This window comes from Drosophila innubila, assembly GCF_004354385.1.
Source record: "Drosophila innubila isolate TH190305 chromosome 3R unlocalized genomic scaffold, UK_Dinn_1.0 2_E_3R, whole genome shotgun sequence".
Lineage (NCBI taxonomy): Eukaryota > Metazoa > Arthropoda > Insecta > Diptera > Drosophilidae > Drosophila > Drosophila innubila.
Genome location: NW_022995380.1, coordinates 25,603,303 through 25,624,811, shown reverse-complemented (window position 1 = coordinate 25,624,811; position 21,509 = coordinate 25,603,303). Strand labels below are relative to the sequence as shown.

General features: G+C 38.9%; 1 protein-coding gene across 3 annotated transcripts in view; it reads left to right on the top strand.

The window, feature by feature from the left end:
* LOC117791662 (homeobox protein homothorax) overlaps positions 1-21,509 on the top strand; it is a 121,410-nt gene that overhangs the window by 3,085 nt on the left and 96,816 nt on the right. For all 3 annotated transcript variants that reach the window (XM_034631471.1, XM_034631472.1, XM_034631473.1), the window contains exons 2-4: positions 5,336-5,613; positions 8,427-8,568; positions 19,761-19,811. In XM_034631471.1, the coding sequence (XP_034487362.1) occupies positions 5,336-5,613; positions 8,427-8,568; positions 19,761-19,811 (471 nt within the window). The remainder of the gene's footprint in view (positions 1-5,335; positions 5,614-8,426; positions 8,569-19,760; positions 19,812-21,509) is intronic.

The following is a 21,509-nucleotide window of genomic DNA, read 5'->3' as shown; positions in this document are numbered from 1 at the left end:
GTTGAACTTAAGTTAAGACAAGTCGCAGCTTAAAGTCAATTCAAGAGCCTCTCGTCGGGGGCAAATTACAAGAATTTATAAGAAAATTATGCATATTTTTGCAGGCTAAATGGGGGTTCGTTATATTGGTATTGGTATCGGTATCCACATAGCTAACTCTCTACTCTTTACTCTTACTCCTTTGCTACTCTACAATTGGGGTTATATGCTTGTGTTGTTGTTGTTGTTTTTTTTCTCGTGTGCTAAAGAGCTTCATGTTTAATGATCAAATTGCGTGCCTCGTTTGGTGCCTGGTGCGTTTCTAGTTGCCATGTTGTTGTTGTTGTTTGCCAAGAGGCCGTTGGAAGTGTTTTCATTAGTTTCATTTCTTTTTACATTTGCGCTCAAATCGTCTTTAAAATTTGTTGTTTCAAAATATTTCGCACAATGTAATTTCCCCTACCAAACATTAGTGCTAAGCGAGCGTTAATTTTCGGCAAGTTAAGTGAATTCCATTACATCTTTTTGACTTACTCGAAAGTACAAACAAAGAAAAAAAAAAAAACAGTACTATAAACTTACTGATACAAGTTGAAAATGTTGGCGGGTGTAGATGAGGGTCCAAAAACAACGAAAAGACGTGGAAAATCATTTAGACAAGTTGCACGCCGCTCATTAAATTAAATGAGCCATCAGCACGCAATTTATTTTAGTATTTTTGAGTAACTTTTGCCATGCCAGACCCAGACGAAGACGCAGACGCAGCTACTCCAACGTTTACCTCAGCTCAGCTCCGCTTCGTTCTTTTAGCCTCGTCTTCTGCTTGTTCTTTCTATTTGTTGTTGTTGTTATTGTTGTTGTTGGGCTAGCCAATTTAATTAAATAGACGCCGCGTGCTGTTGAAAATTTGATAGAAAATGTGAGATAATATTAAAAGTTGTTCTTTAAATATATATTTAGAAATTAATACAATGTATAGATACAGATACGGATGCAGATACAGATACAGATACCGATACAGATATATACATATTAAAAGATACTTACATATTTTCATTTGTATAGCAAAGTGCCTTGAAAAACGTGTCTAAAAGCGCCAGCAGATACTTAATGATATTCGTATACTCAGATTGTAGATACAGATAGTTCATTTCATATGTATTTATACATAAATTAGTTAAAAGCCAAATGACTAATCTAATTTGTATAATTTAGCCAGCATTTGTTTTTGTGTGCCTTCTTTGCTTTTGTTTTATTAGTTTTATTATTTGAGCATCAATAAAATTGAGAGAGATAAATAAATAAATCATTAAAATTGAAAGACAACAGCTAGAAAAAATATCACAAATATCAATCAGTCATTATTTGACTTTGTCTACGTCTGAGCCTTAATTATCTAACGGATTTCAATTTCATTTTCTTCAATTTTAATTAGTTGATGATAATAAGTTTCTGTCAGGTGGAAAATGGTTTCATCTTTGTTTTTTTTTTGTTCTTTTCTTGTCTGATATTTTTATTTAATACATTTTTGCTCTGACGTCATATTTTGTCTTTTTTCTATACACATTATAAATGTTAAAGAGTCAAGAATTTTTGTTTGTTGTTGTTTTGTTTTTTTCTTAGTCGCGCTGCTTTAAATTTAGCTACCGATCATTTGATATATGTTTTGCTTAAAAAATTTGTTGAATTATTTTTTGTTTTGTTTTCAACAGCAATTCAAACTTCAGAAATGAATAAGCGTGTGCAAAGAATTTAAATATAATTTTGTAGATGAAAATATGCACACGTTTTTTATATGTATGTATTAATTTGGATCTTTTGTTTGTTGGACGAACTTCACAGGGCACCGAATATTATTATTATTATTATTATTATTATTAGTATTCGTAGTAGTAATAATAATACCAATAAAAGCGAGCGTGTTCGAATCGAGTCGGGCTGCAACTGTAAATTAAAACAACGCCAAAGCACGCAACAAAAATTAATTGTCTAACACCAAATAAACCATACAAAACATCGGCTTCGACCCCAAAGCCAAAATGAAGACTGAGCAGCCAGAAAAATGATATAGAAATAAAACTGGGCGTGTGCTCAGCTTAATGAAATGCTTCGGCTACGGCTCTAAGCTCCGGGTACGGGTAGGGAACTACGGCACTACGGCACTCTTACTCTGCCAAAACTCTGGGGCGATTCTCTGGCACACCTACAACACCAACACCAATACCAATTTCAATACCAATTCCAATACCAATTCCAATTCTCAGGGTCGCATTTCGTTCTGTGGCTCGTCTGCTAATTAAGCAGGCAAGCAAAATAAAAAAGATAAATATATTAAATAAAAAGAAAACGCAACAAATTCAAATACAACATGATAAACAATTAATTTTGATTAGGCGGCCAACGTCGTCGCAATTAAGAATGTAGAAAAGCAAAAGTGTTTGCCCAAAATAAGAAATCAATAACACACACAATGTTGTTGCTGTTGTTGTTGTTGTTGTTGCTGTTGCTTTTGTATGTGGAGCAGACACATGTGTGGAGAGTTTTAGGTCTTGCTAAAATGGCGGCCATTGTCACCACACTCACACAAACACACACACACACACACAAACACACACACACTTGCAGACTGGCATACGGTCACACTCATAATTCTTGCAGTCTGTCGCTGTTCAGTTTTTGGCGCCGTTAGATAAACTTCCCCCAACAACAGCAATTGTAACAACAATAACAACAGTCTCCATCTCGCTCTATTGTTTTTGCCTGCTGCTGTCTCTTTCCTGTGTGTGTGTGTGTGTTATCTAGTGCAATTTTGCAACAGAGTTTTCGGTTTCAAGTTCACGCCGAAAATTGTTTGTGCAAATGTTTTTTGGCCAGGCCAGTTTTGCCGCCCACTTTGTTGGCTGTTTGGGCGGTCAGGCTTTAACCGTTAGCTTGACATATGTGGCTGGACAGCAACACTAACAACAGCAACAACAATTGTTGGTTGTGTGTTAAACTTAAAGTGCTGCACAAACTTTTGTAGCATTTAAAGCTAACAATTGTGTTGAGTGAGTTGTCGTTGTTGTAGTTGTTGTAGCTGTTATTGTGGGCTCGATGACTTAATGTCTCGCAAGCACGACAAAAACACACTCACCTACACACACACACACACACAGAGACAGAGAACAAGGACAAGAGCAGCCACTCTGAAACTCACGAGCCCTGTTAGCTGAATATCCTGTTGGCCATGCGACTGCTGCGCCTGTCACTGCCAGGTTTATGTATATAAATGTGTGTGTGTGTGTGTTTGTTGGCTACACATACATAAATTTTTGAAGGATTTCGGCGCTGAACTTGTCAAAATCAGACAACACAACAACAACAGCAACTGAGCCATGTTTACTGTTATATTCAAGTCCACATTCACGTCCACTGATTGTTGGCTGTGGGTTATTGATTCACCAGAGAAAGAGAGATATACAGAGAGAGAGTGAGGAGACTTAGAGTGACTGTCGATTTTGGCGCGTTCAGTTACAACAAGCAACACAAAAAAATAAATAAAACACAACAAGTAACAAAAGTCCGTTCATTTGGGGACTGAAAACTGGCGCTCAATTCCCACATTACTTATGTACAAGTACAAATTGTGGTAATTTTCAGAGACTAAAAGCAAGCGAGTACTCGTATTCGTATTCGTATTCTTTCGCTCATTCGTTGATTCGTTGATTCGTTTATTCGTTTGTCTTTGCCACCAACACTAAAATTAGCATAACAACTTTATAGTTTAACTGCTCGACTGCTCTGGCTTGGCTTGACTTGGCTTGACTTGACTTGACTTGGCCTGGCTTAGCCTGACGTTGGCCTGGTCCGGCCAGTCTGGCTGTTGTATCTATAAGTTTGTATCTTGCTTGCATGCACACTCGTACTGCATACAAGAGACGCCAACACTAAGAATCAGTGACAACAACAAAAAAAAAAATAAAGAGCAGCTCAAAAAGTTGAACGAAACAAAAGTCGAAACTCGATTTGCTAACTAATCTGTTGTGTGTATCTAAAGGATTGCAGCAAACCAAAATGACAAAAGGGCAGGTGGCAAGTACACACACACACACACACAGACACAAACACACACACAAACACACACACTCAAACTCAAAAGAAGGCCAATGATAGACACATTTCAATGCAAACTTAAACTCTTGGCCAAGTCAAGAGCTACTTGTCGCACTCTTAATTCCCATTCCCATTCTCAACTTCAACTTCAACTGCAATCTCAATGCCAATCCCAATTCCAATTCCAATTCCAAAAGCCGGCAAAGCGTCACTCAGTCAATTGCTCATTTAGTGTCAAAGATTTTTCCGGGGCGATAAGAAAAATGCGAGGGAAAACTTCACTTGAGGTTCGGCAGCAAAAAGTGCCATCATTTCTTGTCGCTGCACAAAAATCTTGTCAACTTGCTGCTCCTTCCTCTCCAGCTTTTCTCAGCTCCAAAATTATGCAGTGTGAAGCGTCGACGACGCCACTTGAGTATAAAAATGATAAAAATCTTACACAAAAAACAACAACAACAACGGCAACAACAACGGCAGCAACAATCACAAAAGGCAGTAATCACACCGCGTTGAACTTTAAAAAATATTTTTGTGTTGTAGTTGTTGCTGTTGTAGTTGTTGCTTGTAGTTGTTGCCGTTGCATATACAAAACCAGTTTGCAATTGAGAGAGAGACGCAGCTAGAGAGTTACTCTGCTATTCATTCACACACATACACACACATACACACACACACACACACACACACACATTGGAACAGATTATCTGATAACATTAAAAATTACTTTTTTTTGCGCTTCTTTTAACTGTTTTGTTGCTGCTGATTTTGGCGCTTAATTAATATGCAAAAAACGTTAAAAAAAAAGAAGAAGAAGAGAAGAACAACAATAATAAACTAAAAATACTTATATATGCATATACAAACAATTATATATATATGTATGTATCTATATAATGCCGCTGCCAAAGTAATCACAAGGTCAAAACACAAAATTTTTTTTTTTTGGGTCTTTAATTTTTGTTGACGTGCTTGGAACTAATATACAGTGCGTCAAGTAATTGTTTTGACAACATGCAAAATTACCATATTTTAATTTGCTCAAAAAATAATTAATAAATATTTTAAAAAATATAAAATCAGATTTGTAAATTGTATAGCTTAATCAAAAGAATTACTTGATTAAATATGTGTAGATGTTTGCATATGAAGATACAATTTGTAGCTGGCAATTCCTGACGCTGAACGAGTAATTGAAATTTCTCAAATTTTCATAATAATTCTCATACTAATTTTCTGTCTCTCTCTGTTTCTCTCTTACCTACAGTATGACGATGGCCTGCATGGCTACGGCATGGACTCTGGCGCCGCAGCAGCGGCGATGTACGATCCACATGTCGGCCATCGGCCGCCGGGACTGCAAGGCCTCCCCTCACACCATTCACCGCACATGACGCATGCCGCGGCAGCGGCCACAGTTGGGATGCACGGCTACCATTCCGGGGCCGGAGCGCATGGTACACCTAGTCATGTATCACCGGTTGCTAATCACCTCATGGGCGCAATACCCGAGGTACACAAACGTGATAAGGATGCGATTTATGAGTAAGTTAATGCCAATTTCCAACTACATACATAAGACGGTTTTTAACTAAACGTTTGACGTCAAATTATTGTGAGCTTTTGCTGAAATCAACTGTGAATGAACCAGTTTTGTTATTGTGATAACATGTTGATCATAAAATCGGACGGTCATTCATAAAGTAGATTGAAGTAAGTCGAGCAAAACAAGCGATTAGCTAGAACAAAACCAAAACTCAAAAGTGTATATCAAGTTGTAGCTTAAAAACTGATCATTGCTGTGCTAGGTAATCAATGATCAGTTCACATAAAATAAGCTATTGATCACTTAGCAGAGAACTTTGTTCTTTTATTCGAGTAGATTGATATTCAGACTTTTGAGATCAGTTTATAAATTGAAGATCTTATTAAGGAACCAATTTGATTTAATGTTCTACACAAAATCTTCAGTTAAGTTAAGAGACTTCACATTAGTTTGAAGACTTCATTCATTTATCATAAATATAATCTAATAAATAAGATCGCTCTAACGATCATCTAATGAATTACAGTTCTGACTTAAAAAATAATAATATAGTGATCTTCACAAGCAACTAAGAGCCTGAACTTCAATGACTTTCTTATATCTAATATAGATCACTTGCATACTCCACTTAATTAAACTTCAGTTAGATCTTAAATCCAAGTTTAAACTATAGCGATCTTCCTTAGTTACTGATCACAAGGATCTTAGATTATCTAATGAATAACAAATTGAAAATTGACTCAATTTATTTCAAGTGTTTGTGCCCTTCTCGAAGATCGCTAGCAATTTGCCCCTGATCAGCCACTGATCAGCTAACTCACATATTGAATACCAATTTGCTGTGATCGATCCCTGGGCAGAACCTGCCACCTGTTGCCGCCTGTTCGCACCTCTCGGCACCGAAAAGAAGATATCGCTGGTGAGGGAGTAACATAAATTAAACGCACACGCGACTTAATGCCAACGATCCTTGGCTAAAAACAGGAAAAAGCAAAAAATAAACACCAAAAAGAACAACAAATTAAGTGAGGGCCATGTTTTTCCTTTTTAGGTTTTTCGTTTTTCGTTTTTTTTTTTTTGTTCTTTGAGTAGAAATGGGCGTGACCTTTTTCGTTTTGAGCAAAATACAAAATTATGGGTTTCCTTTTTGGCAACTAAATTTCTTCTTTCAATTTTGAGTGTGTGTGTGTGTTCTTGTTGCGGTTATTGGGGGGTGTGACGCGTGTTTAGTGACGGACACGGCACATGGACGTGCTTAGGCATTAGGGAGTCCATGCCGTCTCAGTTTATATAGTCCTGCTGTTTGGTGTTAATTTGCCAAAATGTGGTTTCGGCTTTTTCTAAGTTGATCAACTTGTTGATCGTGTCATTCATGCATTCATTGATCATCTGCAGTTGCGTGTCCTGGACAAAGGAGTTTAGCAACTGCCAATTTTCATTTGCTGCAACTGGCAGAGACAGCTGCTTGAATCCATGTTTGTCTTTGGCTTCATTTTTTGCGCATTTTAATAAGCAAATATTTGTTTGTTTTTTTGTTTATTCTCGACTGCAATTTTATGAATGAGTTGAGTTTGAGTTTGAGTTTGAGCTGCCATCAATCAGCTGTTGTCGGTTGTTGCTTATTTGATGACTGTCCTCATCATCAGCGTCGTCCTCCTTCTCGTCCTCGTCCTCGTCTCAAGTGTGTGTGCTCACACATGACGCATGACTTCATTAGCACACTTTTGGCTTTGGATTTGGACACGTTTGTGGCGGCTTTGGCACCTGCAGCTTCTGCTGTAAATAAAACTCGAAAAATGCGCTTCTTATTTGTACAATTGACACCTTGAAATAATCATAATAATACAAAATAAACGAAATGAAAAAAAAGGCAGCCGCTACAATAAACTGAACATGCGCAGAACTCTCTTAACACCTTCTCAAGTGGAGTGCAACAACAACAACAACAGCAACAACAACAACAACAACAACTTCAGCTGCCTGTCACAAATGCCAAGTCATGGCAAATGAGTGCACACTTTTTATTCAGTCTTTCATTTTGCTCGATCCTGGCCAACAGCAGTGGGAATGGATATAGAATTGGAGTAGGAATGAGTATGAGAATGGAAATGGAAATGGAATTGGAAATGGAAATGGTAACTTGACGCAGTCAACTGTAAAAAGCGCGAGACCCTTTGGCATTAACAGTCGAGGGGTTTCGGGCCATGGTCTGCTTATTAATAGTTTGTTAAGCGCAGGGTTACACCCTCACCCTGTGTGTGTGTGTGCCATCTAATGGCCAAAATGAAGTGCCTGGGCGGGCTGTTTCGTTTGGGCCAACTTCGGCAGAGGGTTCGCTGCTCTTTTGCCTAATTTTGTTCAGGTGCAATTTGTGCTTGAAGCGTGAACGAAGCAAAGAAACAAAAAACTAGTAGGAAAAAGAAGCAGAAGCAGAAAAAAGAAAACGAAACGAAAATAAAAATGGTCAAATCATGCATACTGGCTGAACTAATCCGTCAAAATGTAGGACCAGCTTACCAACTGTAGACTGTGGGATTATAATCGTATGTAGATGCCTTTTTTTTTTGTGAACTGAAACAGCTGCTGTCCATTTGCATGGCAGGAAATTGTAGCTAAAAGGCCAAGAAATACACTGCAAAAAAAAAGACTACAACTTGCAGCAACTTTTTATTTTATTTAAATTGAAGATTGTAATTTATAAGATTATGTTTACAATGTTTAGTATCAAGAAAGGTATTTAAGTTAAAGATTGTATTTTTAAGATTGCCAATACTGTCAACTCTTACTAATTTTTTGTCTCGTTCTCTTGCAGACATCCGCTATTCCCGCTCTTGGCGCTAATATTCGAGAAATGCGAATTGGCCACATGTACGCCGAGGGAGCCAGGCGTGCAAGGTGGCGATGTTTGTTCGTCGGAATCGTTTAACGAGGATATTGCAATGTTCAGTAAACAGGTAAACACTAAACACTAAGCAGCAAACAGCCAACTACACCCTGTATTTATTATCTCTCCCTATAAGTATCTCTGCCTATGTGGTGGTAATTGGAGACAGGCTGCCACATGTGCCACATGCGGCACATCTTCGTTGGCAGGCTGGCTGCAAACTGTTGTCGAAAATCGCGGCACACGAGTCTAACGAAGCAAGCCGTTAAATGATCGGATTACGTAGTTCTCTCTCTCTCTCTCTCGATTTCACTCTGCTCCCCCTTCTCACTCTCTTCCAAGTGCCTGCACTTAATTACATTTGCCGCTGACAACAACAATGTCTTTGGCTTTGCCATATGTCACAAATATGCGATGCCACAATTGACACTTCCCTTGCCCCACCAAAAAAATAAATAAAAAAAACAAAAACCAAAAGCTGAGCTCATAAAAAATGCCCAAACAAGCGAATATATATGTTTATATATTTTGCCACACTGACATTTAAATAATTTACGATGTTTTAACATACAAATTATAATGTTGCAAGTCGTTCTTGTGGCATGCAGCTTCACATCCTGCTGCCGTCTTTCTTCCTCTCTCTCTCTTTCCCAACCGCTGACTGTTATTTTTATGAACGAGATCACATTAAATACACACAGATGCTTAGTCAGAGAAGCAGCTGAAAAGAGCGCGAGAGATAGTGGGAGAAAGAGAGGGATTGAGCAGAACTTATGGCTCCATCTAGAGATTTTCATGACGGCGACATTTTTGGCGACCAAAAAAGCAAAACAACAACAACAACAACAACGTCAAAAGACAGCCAATGTTGTTGTTGTTGCTGCTGGCCAGTTAAAATGATGTTTTTATTTATGGTCCATTTGGAATTTTGACAGGCCCGCCAAGGGTAATAAAACCCCGAGCAGCAAGAACACGAACAACAACAGCAACAACAACACATTCACATTTATCAAGATGCAGTTTAGGTCCTTTGGCAATGCGAGGTGTCGTTGTTGTTGTTGTTGTTAACGATTTTGTGGCGCGAGATTTTGATGAACTTTTGTCAAATTGACAATGAAATGCCAATAAAGTTCAGTTTGATCGCTCTTAAAAGTATCTTTTGCTGCAATTTCGTTGTTGTTGTTGAATTTTAATTGCTTTCTTCGTTTTGTTATCACTATCACGCACATTACTTCACACTTTGCGCTGTGAATGAGCCAAAGCAACTACATCAACATGCCAAGAAAATCCAAAGCCAGATGCAGATGCAAATGCAGTTGCAGTTGCAGATACAGATACAAACACCATGAACAACTTAGTTGTCGCTTGCATTTGATTTGATTTGATTTAATTTCATTTATTTTCATTTATTTCTTTTTTTAAGTTGCCTTCTAAATTGATGTTGCTCTACACTTTGGGGTCGTTGGTTGTTGTTGTTGTTGTTGCGGTTGTTGTTGTTGTCTGTTGCCGCATCTTCGTCTTCGTCTTCGTCTTTGGCTGACAAAAATAACTCAAAAATGTCATTCGCCCATCGAATTTTAACAAACGAGCAAAGCAAAGCCAAAACTGTGCAGCAAACAGAGAGGGGAAAAGAGGGGGATAGCGAGGGGGAGCACATTTGAGAGCTGCCAACATGGGCGCTAAAAATATGTGGCGATACTTTTTTAGCTTGCCCCACTGTCGATGCATTTGATATAGACAGTTTGCAGCTAGATACATATGCATATGTATCTATGTATCTTTTTGACTAAGCAACTGCGTAAAATGCGCCAACGCCAACGCCACAGAACAAGAACGAGAAACGCAAAGGGGGAATGTGAGAGGGGGGAGCGAGAAGGGGAACAAGATCGAGATCGAGATCTCGACGTATCGTCATTTGGCATATGCTTAGTTAAAGGCGACTTTTGGTGTTGGCGCTGCTAATGATGCAGCTAAGGAAACGCTTTATAATTTCTCTTTAAAAGCAGCAGCAGAAAACACACATATATATATATATATATAAAAATATATCTAAAATACACATATATATTAATACATATGTATGTACTTATAAATAAGCAACAAAAGCTAAAGATGTTGTTGCTCCCAAAAACGTTTTGACGTCGTCTCTTCGACTGACTGTCTGTCTGTACGACTGTCCGTCTGTCTGTCCGTCTGTTTGTCTCTCTGTCTGTGGTTGCTGTAGTTGTTGTCGTTGTCGTTGATTTCTCCCCATACAAAAATTGCTTAATGTGCTGCAGCCTTTGTCTCTCTGTCTCTGTCGCTGTCTCTTTCTCTGTCTGTGGCAAATACAAAGAACCCAAAAGTCAGCCAGCCCCATGCTGATTGCCCAAATAATTTTTATGATTTCATTTTAAGTAATTTTTAATGAAAATCAGTCCTCACAATGAGAGGCAAGTAACTTGCGTTGCCTTTTTGGCCCTGTATGTCTTTTAGCTGACAACTTTTTGGCATTTTGGCTAATAGTTTGTACATGCGATGAGTTGATTTTTGTTTTGCTCTTGGCGTTGACAACGTTGCTTCATTGTCTTGATCCCCTCTTGTCGTTGTTGTTCTCTTGGTTGCAGCATTGCAACGATGCGTGCGTCAGTGCCTGCTTCTAAGTAGTTGTATCTTACAGATACACAGGAGGGGGGACTGTCTGTTTTGGCATGATGATTAATGAAGTGCGGGTAAACTGATGTTGGCGATGATGATGATGATACTTGTATTTTGGACCCGCGTCTCATCATCTCTAGTTGAATGTGTATATTGCTGTTTTCCATATGAACAACATGAATATCTGTTGTCTGTTGTGTGTTGTGTGTTGTCAGTTGTCTGTTGTGTGTATATCATGTTGTTGCCTTGCTTGCAACTGTCCTTGACATTACTTCAGCTGCAAATGCCACACGGCATTGACAAAGCAATTGAGCAACTTTCTACTAGAGCCATAACTCAACTTACTGGCCAAATTGTGAATAGTTGGCTCTGGATTAGCAGAAGGCAGAGGCATCAGCTACCTGCTTGAAATACACAGAGAAACCTGAACAGGTTAAAGCGTTAATACCAATCAATGCCTTGGCCTGGCTTGGCTTGGCCTGGCCTATGGCTTGTACAAAAGCAATTTAATGTGGCACCGTTGTCGGGATCTCGCTTTTCCCTACATTGTGTTTTATTTTTATTTTTTTTGTTTTCGTAAATTGCATTTTCTGATTTCGAAAGAAACCAAATGAAACGAAACAAAACGCAAAGGAAAAGGAAAAGAGATTTCTATAGAGAGCCCGAAAAATAATCAGGTACGAAAGGTTACGCTTGCGCACAGTTGTTGTATTGTCAGTGAGGCAGGCAGACAGACGGACAAACGGACAGACAGACGGACGAACGGACAAACTATCCTCGTAGGCTTGGAATGCTCACTTGGAACTGCGTTGGAACTCTACGCATTTGCGTGTGTCTACCTCCGTCCGTCCCTCTGTCCCTCCCTCAGTTCCACTCGTTTGCTGAATAAGAAAAAGGAACTTAATCTCCTTTGTGCCCAGAGATTCCCTGTCTCAGTCGCTGTTGGAATTGGAATTGGAATTGGTTCTGTGGCACAGCTTTAGCCTTTGGGCTGTTGTTTGGTTCGTTTAATGATAAAAAATACAGAAACCTTTGCCTTTTTATTTGGAATTTGGTACCTTTTTAATCTCAGCTCTACCTTCTCACTCTCTCCCTGCGCAGTTATATTATTAAAGCATTGTTCTTTTATTTGCTGCTTGCAACCCTTAAAGGCAGCGAGTCTTTCGGTTTTGAATTTCTTTTTGCCAACAAACAAAAGGCTCAGCCATTTGCCCAACTTGTTAGCCAAAAACCAAAAGCAAAAAAAAAACAGAAAAGAAATGTGGAGAAAAAAATATAACTGCGAAAAGAGCAGTAGATTCAGATACGGATTGCGCAGCCGCAACTGTTGCCAGGGGTGAGGCACAACCCCACAGCTGATTTGTTCGTGCCACAATTGCGCCGTAGAGAGCAATCTTTTTGTTGTTGTTGTTGTAGTTGCTGTTGATGTTGCACGTCGCAATTGCAATTCACAGCGTGAATTGATTTGGCACAGCCTGCCACAGTTTCAGATTCACAGCCTGCCACCCACCAGGGGCAATGAATATTTACTTTCAGCATGCAACTTGCAGCTGCAAGCGCATTTGATTACACTTGAATTTCAATTGGAATTTCCATTTAATTTTCCACAACGAATTTAGAATTTGTTGCTCTGTGCAGTCAAATATTTGTTTATGGAACCACTTGGCGCCTTTTAAATGTAATTATTTAGTTTGCCGACTCGAAAATGTACAATCTACACTCACTACACACACTCTTATACACACGGAAAGAGTGTGTGTTGAGATTGTGCGCACATTTGTTGGGGTCGTTAGACGGATCGTCAGCACAGCTGATGACTTTCAATATTTGTACAGTAGTTTGACCCTTTTTAACAGCTCTATATACGATATGAAATGGTGCATGCTGTATCTCATAGATACATTATCGCTGTGTGAGTGCCACATTACTTAGTCCCTAATACGTTCATCAAACAATCAAGTCGAATCCATTAGCTGGCTAGACTGGAAAATGCGCAGAGAAAAACTGAAAGATTCTCTATTTAAATTGAGCTACAGTATGCCAAGTAATTGTATTGACAAAGATACAATATTCAGACAAATAATTTTTTTAATTCGTTTTATTTTACTTTGGCTGCCTTTGGTTTTTAGAACATTTTTAATAAAAAAAATAATAATACTTAAGATTAATCAATTTTGTTTTATTGTCAAATCAATTACTCAACTTACTGTATATGTACTATGGGCAATTTTGAGCATCAACTTAAGATAGTGTAAAGTATTAGTCTTAAAGTGTAGAACCCATTGCAATCTCTCATCTTGTCTCTCGAAATGGCATCCCAACTATTTCATTCTGTTCTTTGGCCGACTCTTTCGCTGCGCTCTTATTTATGTGCCGTTACTTATGAGCCAACATGATTTATGGCCCTCTCCCACGGCCTAGACGTGTGCTAAACGCTTTCAATTAAAAGCAAGAGAAGCGTCGAGCTGCCGCCTTGACAAATTGGCCAATGAGTGTTGACAATCGATGGCCGTATACTCTGTGTGTAAATGGATTAAAGGGTATATGCGACTACCTAGATATTTAAAGTGTTATATATACTTTATGTAAATAAAAATTGAAGTATATGCGACAAACTATACATTTTTAGTATCACATACCCTCTGAATAGCTTATAGGGCATATGCGACTACTTCAAAATCTATTTATAGCTCCAGTTACTTATTTACAGCTTGTAGATACTAATTAGAAGTTCCTAGATACATTTGCAGTGTCACATAGGATATGTGTTAGTCGAGCATTATCTGTAATGGTTATGCCAGCTGTGCATTCTGCATTTTTTGGTATGTTATCAGCGCTTGAACACCGGATGTTTGTCCAGGCCCAAAAGGCAAATGAAGAGAGCGATCCATTAGATACAGATACAGATACAGATAGAGATACACAGGTACCATTTGATATGCGCCACAAGTAGTCAACACAAATCTCTACAACATGCCGCTGTTGTTGTTGTTGTGGCTGTTGTTGATGTTGCTGCTTTTAGGCTGTAACATTCCAATGCAAATATTGACAATACAGAATGTTGCTAATGTTTACGCGCTTCTTTGCCAGATTGTTAGAAGTATCTTGGAGCTACCTCAGTGAGTCGTTTGGCTCGTAAAAGGTGGCCTGTAGACATAGTTACAGCTATACATATATATAGCTATATAGCTATATAGCTATAGATACATGTGCGTTTATAAACATGACGATGAGGGTCATAAAAAAAAGTAAATCAGTCGCAATGTGGAACTGAACAACTCGTAGCTTTTACTCGCACTTGGATTGTCACCTCAATTGTCGCATTTATAGTTGTTGTTGCTGTTGTTGTTGTAGTTTTTACTACCGATATTGTGTGCCCATTATAAAGATAAAAACAACGATGACTCTGGTAGATGGAACGCATTTCGGTTTATGTTTGTGTTATGTTATGTTTTGTTTTGTTTTGGTTTTGTTGGCTTGGTTTGGTTTGGTTTTCTTTGCTGTTAATGTCGGTTAAAGGTAATCAGCGACATTAAACAAGCACTTCTCTGCAACAACAACAACAACAACATCATCATTAACATCAACAACAGCCACAACGTCATCAGCTTAGCAAATAAAATATTTGGTATTGCATTACAACAAAATTATTGTTCAGCTTTTGTGTGTTATTTGAGTGTGTGTGTGTGGTGTGTTGTTGTGTGTGGGTGGGTGTGTTGTTGGAATGAGAACTGCAACTCGAACTGGAGCTGCCAGTGGTGCAAAGGGGTTAAGATACTTTGTTGTGCAAGCTTTTAAGTACCTAAATGTATCTATTTGTTGTTGTTGTTGTTGCTGTAGTTAGCTGTGTTGTAGGTGTGAGAAATTTGATAGGTTTGCATGGCTCTCTGGTTACTGCACTGAGGTAACTGCAATTTTCAAGTGAATGATTTTGGTAACATATGTTTTTTGTGGGCAGAATGTCGACAACTTTATGATGTCACTTAGATTCCCGCTAGATCGAAGGTCACGTTAGATACAATCATAAAATGTATCTTAAACTTGAGACCAAGTAAATTGTTATAATCTGTGACAATATTCAGGCGTCAAATTATGATTTCAGCTTTCTTTAAATGTATTAGCCTATTGTAACTTTTATAAATAAAATTGTGTGGGTCAAAAGTATCTTTTGTATAATTGTTTTGAATATTACATTTATTTCTTTCTAATTTTTTTATAGTTCTCAAATTAAGTTAAAGAAAAGATAAAATATTTTGCTGTATGACTAAACCGATTTTTTTATTTCTATTATTTAATTTTCTAGTTCGAAATATTTTTGGAGCTTTTTTAGTCTGCAAGTTAGAAACCTTGATAACATTTCGACAGCGCGTCTCTCAACCAAAGCTATGCGTAGTAATTCGGCAATTGTTGTTGTTGTTTGTTTGTCTTTTTGTTTGTTTATGAACAGCGCCCGCATGCCGCGTTGTTTTGTTAGAGGAAGGGGGAGCGGAGGGGCATCGGCGCCGTGGCACGCAACGAAATAACAAAAGTAATAATGAAAATTAGTGAAGCTACGTGCAACAATTTAGGCGCCACAATGCCGAACTGCAGATCAACACACAAACACACATACACACATATAAAACACATTAGCTTAAATAAACTGGGAAGAAGAACGTGCATTGAACCACATGAACTAGTTCCAGTTCCACAACATTTTAGGCTGCAGTCTTTGGAGGCAATAATAACTGTAGGCTGTTATCACTGCAGTTTCTCAAGTGCCTGCGGCGTGAGTGGGCTGATAGGGGAGGGGGGTAGGGGTGGTTGTTGGGTTTGTGATCGCCGTCCGTCTGTTTGGCTACTGTGCGCGCTGATTCCAAAAGTCGACATGGCCGGGTGCATAAATTGCTTTATGGCCGTTTGTTGGGCGCGCTTTATGGCCATTACTCAAGTGCTCAAGACTGCGAACTACACACACACACACACACACACACACACACACACGTCCGCTCGTCTGTCCGCTCGCCCGCACAGGTTTATGGCCAACACAATGCCAGGGCTATAAACGCGGGCGGACCCGGACGAGCAGCTCCTAGCTATTGGCATAATAAAAACGTAGCAAAAACAAATTCTCTACAAACACACACACACATACACACACGCACAACAAACACACACACTCACACACTCGAGAGCTAAAACATTTGAGGCGTTTTATGGACTTGAGCTCTTTTGTGGATTGCGTTTCGATTTTTATTTCGGTTTTTAGTGTCTCAAATTTCTATAAATTTATCATGTGAGAAATTAAAAGCAGTTCTGATTCAATCATAATTCCAAGTATGTCCGTGTATGTGTGTGTGTGTGTGTGTGTATTGGGTTTTACTTGGACTTTTATGACAACTGATTTTGTTGCTGCTGCTTTCTGATAGCACGTGGCCAAGTTGATGAAATACATTTGATTTGAAAATGCCATACAATTTATGACACCTACACGATCTTGTCACGTATCTGAGAGATACCCTATGTGAGGGACAGGCGAACACCATGATCGAAAATCCCCACGAGGACATTGTTATTGTTGCTATTGTTGTTGTAGACTGTGAATGTGGCTACTGGTTGTATAATTGCATTTATTGGGGCATCATAAAAGCGCTTCAAGAGCAGTATCTAAACAGTAGTGATTTGATTTAGTCACCCGGTTTGCTTGCAAAATTTATGAGCTGCCCATGTGAAACTGATTAGAATTGTGTTGTGTTTGGACTTGGACAATTCAAACCAAATCAACTCAACTCAACTCATGACTCGCAATTTTCTATATATATTTTATTTTTAAAGTGCGTGTGTGAGTTTTTTCTTTATATTTTTGTTGTTTGTGGGGTTTCCGCATTGGAAATTGAAAATGAAAATGAAAATGTGCTGCTATAAATATGAAATTGTCAGCTGCAGACGCCCACGCGGCGCTGTTGACAAAATGTTGAACGCCGGCATAGAATCTCTACAGTTTTCTTATTTTCATTTTCATTTTCATTTTTAAGTTGTTAGTGTTTTTTTGATTTAGATTTTCATTTCATGTTGATGTTATTTTCACGCCCGTTGTTGACTGCGTTGCGGCTTATTTATAGACTTGTCTCATGCTGTGTATGTTTGTGTGTGTGTGTGTGTGTGTGTGTGTTTCTGCTTGTTGGCAATGATTTATACATTTTTAAAAACTGCAGTGCAGACAACGTTTCATTTGAAGCCATCATTTGCTGTCCATCAAAATGTGGCCCATAGTCACAACAGTGCGTGCTATCAGTTAGCTTGCACTTGTAATTAGCACCAAGAGCTGAGCTTCAGTTGGCAGCCATTTTGACTGAACTGTGACTGAGAGGGAGAGGGAGAGGGAGAGGGAGAGTTAGAGGAAGACAGAGCAGTGCGTGTGTGCAATATGAATTCCTCTAGCTCTCTCCCTCTCTAGCTCTCCCTCTCTCTCTGTCTTCCTTAAGCTTCACTCCTTCTCTGCCTTAAAGAAACCACGACCCTCGTGCTTTTCATATCAGCTGAAGCAAAAGCGCGACCTGGTCGCCATCCAGTCAGACAGTCAGCCATCCAAACGGAGAGTTATCATGCAAACCAGTTTGACAACTTTACAGCCTACTGCTCTGTGTGTGTGAGAGTGTGTGTGTGTGTTGGCAGCGACCAACCAGCATTTGAAAATGCAACATTAAAGCCAACTGGCAACAACTTTGGCACAACTCTCCACACGCAACTTGCTACGTTTTTCATACTCTCTTCAATGATTGTTGTGGTTGTTGTTGCTGCTGTTGTTGTTGTTGTTGCAATTGTTGCTTTTCTGTTTGCCTCACAATGGGGCGTTTTTCTCATGCTTCATTGTCGGGTACCCACATATCTGCAGATGTCTGGCCAACGAGTCTGACTTGGACTTGAACTCCTTACCGATCTGATCTTGTTTGTTGTGTGTGTATGAGTGTGTGTGTATGTGTGTGTGTGTAAGAGTGTGCAACATGATTATTAGTCGTCTATGCAACAGTTGAATTCAAATTGCCGTTACAATACACTGTGTGTATCTTCCTCTCTCTCTCTCTCTCTCGTTTTGTATCTCTAAAATGTCGAATTGCAATTTTTTAAGATTCGAGGTCATAGTTCAAGGCTTAGCTTAGTTTATAAAAGATCAGCAATGTTTATAGTACAGTAGATACATTTGCATCTTTTGTAGCTGCTGTAGATACTTTTGTTAGCTTTAATTATGTATTTTCTTCTTCTATCATTAAATATGAAGCATATATAACACATTTATGTTTAGCTTAAAGTACATCAATAACAGCAATTTCCTTGTAAAAGGGTTGTAGATACTTTTGTATCTTTTAACCCAATTCATTGCTTTTGTCAGTTTCTAAATAAATAGGTGTAATCTTAGTGTAAGAATAGTTGCAATTACGCGAGATAAGTCTTGATAAGTTCAAATTCTTAGGTCATATTTTATATATCTTAATGACTGTAGATACATTTGTATCTTTTATGTTATCTCTTAGCTGCAAATCTTCATATGATACGCTTGATGAATTCAAAATACAAGGTCATAGTTCAGGCTTATCCAGCCGATACTTTTGTCGATCTTTAGCTATCTCCGTGTATCTTCATCTTTCTTGTTCCTTGTCTCAGAGCGCCTGCAGTGCAGCCTTGCACAGTTATTTTCTGTGTGGTCTTTTGGCATATCAAAGGCAACAACAACAAAATTAGCAACAGCAACAAAAAGACAAGTACAAGGTCAAGTCAAGATCTGCGTTGATGTTGCCATGATTATAAAACTTCGCAGCGGGTGTAGCTGTTTAATGTGTTGTTTATCTATCTATTGAAGAACAACCCAAGCTGGTCTCATGCGGCAGGGTCTCTAGTTCCGTGAGAGTCGACCAAAACGAACAACAGCAACATCAACCAAAACGACGACAACAGCAACAATAATAAAATCAAATAATTCGCAGCATTTATTTGACCTTCTGTCGCATTTTGGTCGTCGGTCGCGTTCTGTGTGGCCATTTTTTTTTTGTTTTTGTTTTTTTTTCATTTTTGTCATTTTTGTTGTTGTATTTTTATCTAGCCACATATTGCTTTTGTGATTTTTATCTAAGTGTGTGGTTTATTTCTGTTGCCTTTTGCAATAAAAAAACGAGAATCGCTTTTATGGTCACAGCGAGTCACCTCTGCTCTGATGAGCAACAACAGCAACAGCAACAGCAAATTTTACGCAAATGTTGTGTTTCCCATGCTGTGTTTTGGTAACCAACTTCAGTTGTTGTTGCTGTTGCTGCTGTTGTTGCTGCTGCTGCTGGTTTATATCGCTTATCGCTTGGACTGTGAGTTGCCATCATAAAACTGCGACGACACAGACACAACAGACGACAGACGACAGACAACTGAAAACACTGTCGACCTAGTCACGGAGTGGCTCGATGTTGCAGTTACCACCTGCCTGCGTTCGTCAAGATTCAGCACAGCAGCAACAAAGCTGCAACAGCAACAACAGCAGCAACAGCAGCAGCTGCTGCCACTTCTTATGCATATTTGCAACGATTTGAAACTAGTATACAATATACATATATATATATTTCTCTCTCATACTCATGCCATCTCCCTCTCTCATTGCAGATAAGATCACAGAAACCCTACTATACCGCAGATCCCGAAGTCGATTCACTGGTAAGTAAACAAAATGCGACTAGCAACAATGTTGCCAGCAACATGCACAAAGATCATGGCCTAACAGAGTGTATAAATATGTGTGTGTGTGGGTGTGTGGGGGTGTGTGTGTAGCTGTCCGATCACCTTGACCCAAAACAATGACAACAATTGAATAATTTTCTTTTATTTAGAATAAATCACAGTAAATTTAGCAGCAGCCAAAAGCAATTTATGAGCATTTGTTTGTTCACTTTGCGTCGACATCCACAATGCGATCCACAATGCGATCCACTAGGCAGCAGTGGGACTAAGTTGTTTAGTCATTTTATTGGACAGCGTTGCCATACTTTTTCTTCTCGCACGCATTTTGATTTTTGCATGTGATGGCAATGGCGAAAAGGGAATTCAAAACGTGTTGAGGAAGGGATGATGATCAAGATGATGATGATGATGTTGCTGATGTTGCTGATGGGGAGACAAGCCACAACGACTCAACGTCGACTACAATATGAAGCAGAACGATTTAATGATGCATATGACATTTTTGCACTCTCTAAATGGGCAGCCTTTGGGTGTGCAAAACACAACGACGGCAGCAACAGTTGCCGCAACAACAGCAACAGCAGCAGCAACAGCCACAATAAAGTTGGCGTCGTGCGTCGTGGCTTAGTTAAATGCATTCAGCATTCAGATTCTGGGCAGTCAGCAGAGTCAGCAGACCCCAAGGCAAAGGCAAATGCCATCAAGGCAACCTTGACGGCGATCATCATCATGTTGCCGTTGTTATAAGACAATAAAAAAATCATAATGAAGATCAGCTGCTGCAGCAAGTGTAGCATAAATTAAAAGTATGCATTGAGATATCTAATTCAGCATTAATGAAAGATCAGTATTATTCGAAATATACTTGTAGAGCATTAAGAGACAATATAAAATATAATCAATTAAAAGTATGCATTGAGATATCTAATGATTCGAAATATACTTGTAGAGATACGGTATAAAATATAATATCTGTTGGTCTACAAGACTAAAGAACTTCAATACAAACTTTTAGAACAGTAATCAGCAGTTGCTGCCTACAAAAAATTTAAAAATTGCTTTAAAAAAATCCATATTAGCTATTGGTAAAAAGCAATCACTATTAACAATTGCACTAAATATTTTAACGATACCAATAATTAGATTTTTTTATTGTTGCAAATTTCCTGCTGAATGCTAAAAGTAGTAATCATGATTGCTGATCAAAGTTGCTCAATATTTATTTCAACTTAAAGATCTTTTATTATTTTTTGCCAGTTGATCTTGACATGAGTCATGTCAGTTGCTGCTGTCTCTGATTCTGTCCAGCAGAATTCCATGTAAATCAAGACGGAAATGCTGCGTGCAAAAAGTGCAAAACGAGCCATGCAATTGGGCTGCACAAATCGCGTCAACTGTTGCTGCTGCTGTTGTTGCTGTTGTTGCTGCTGCTGTTGCAGTTGCATATAAAGAGATTAAGGGGCAAAACTAATTTTAATTGCGACTGCGAGACAGCCTCAGTTTCTTCTCAGTCGTAAATGTGTCACTCACTCACACTGAGGAGACTGACTTGCTGCCAGCCTGTTGCCTGTTGCTGGTTGCCCGTTTAATGTCGCTGGTTTTATGGCGTATTAGTCGCCAGCAACAGCAGCAGCTGCAGCAGAGAAATCTCTTGCGGTGGCCCTAATTTTATGC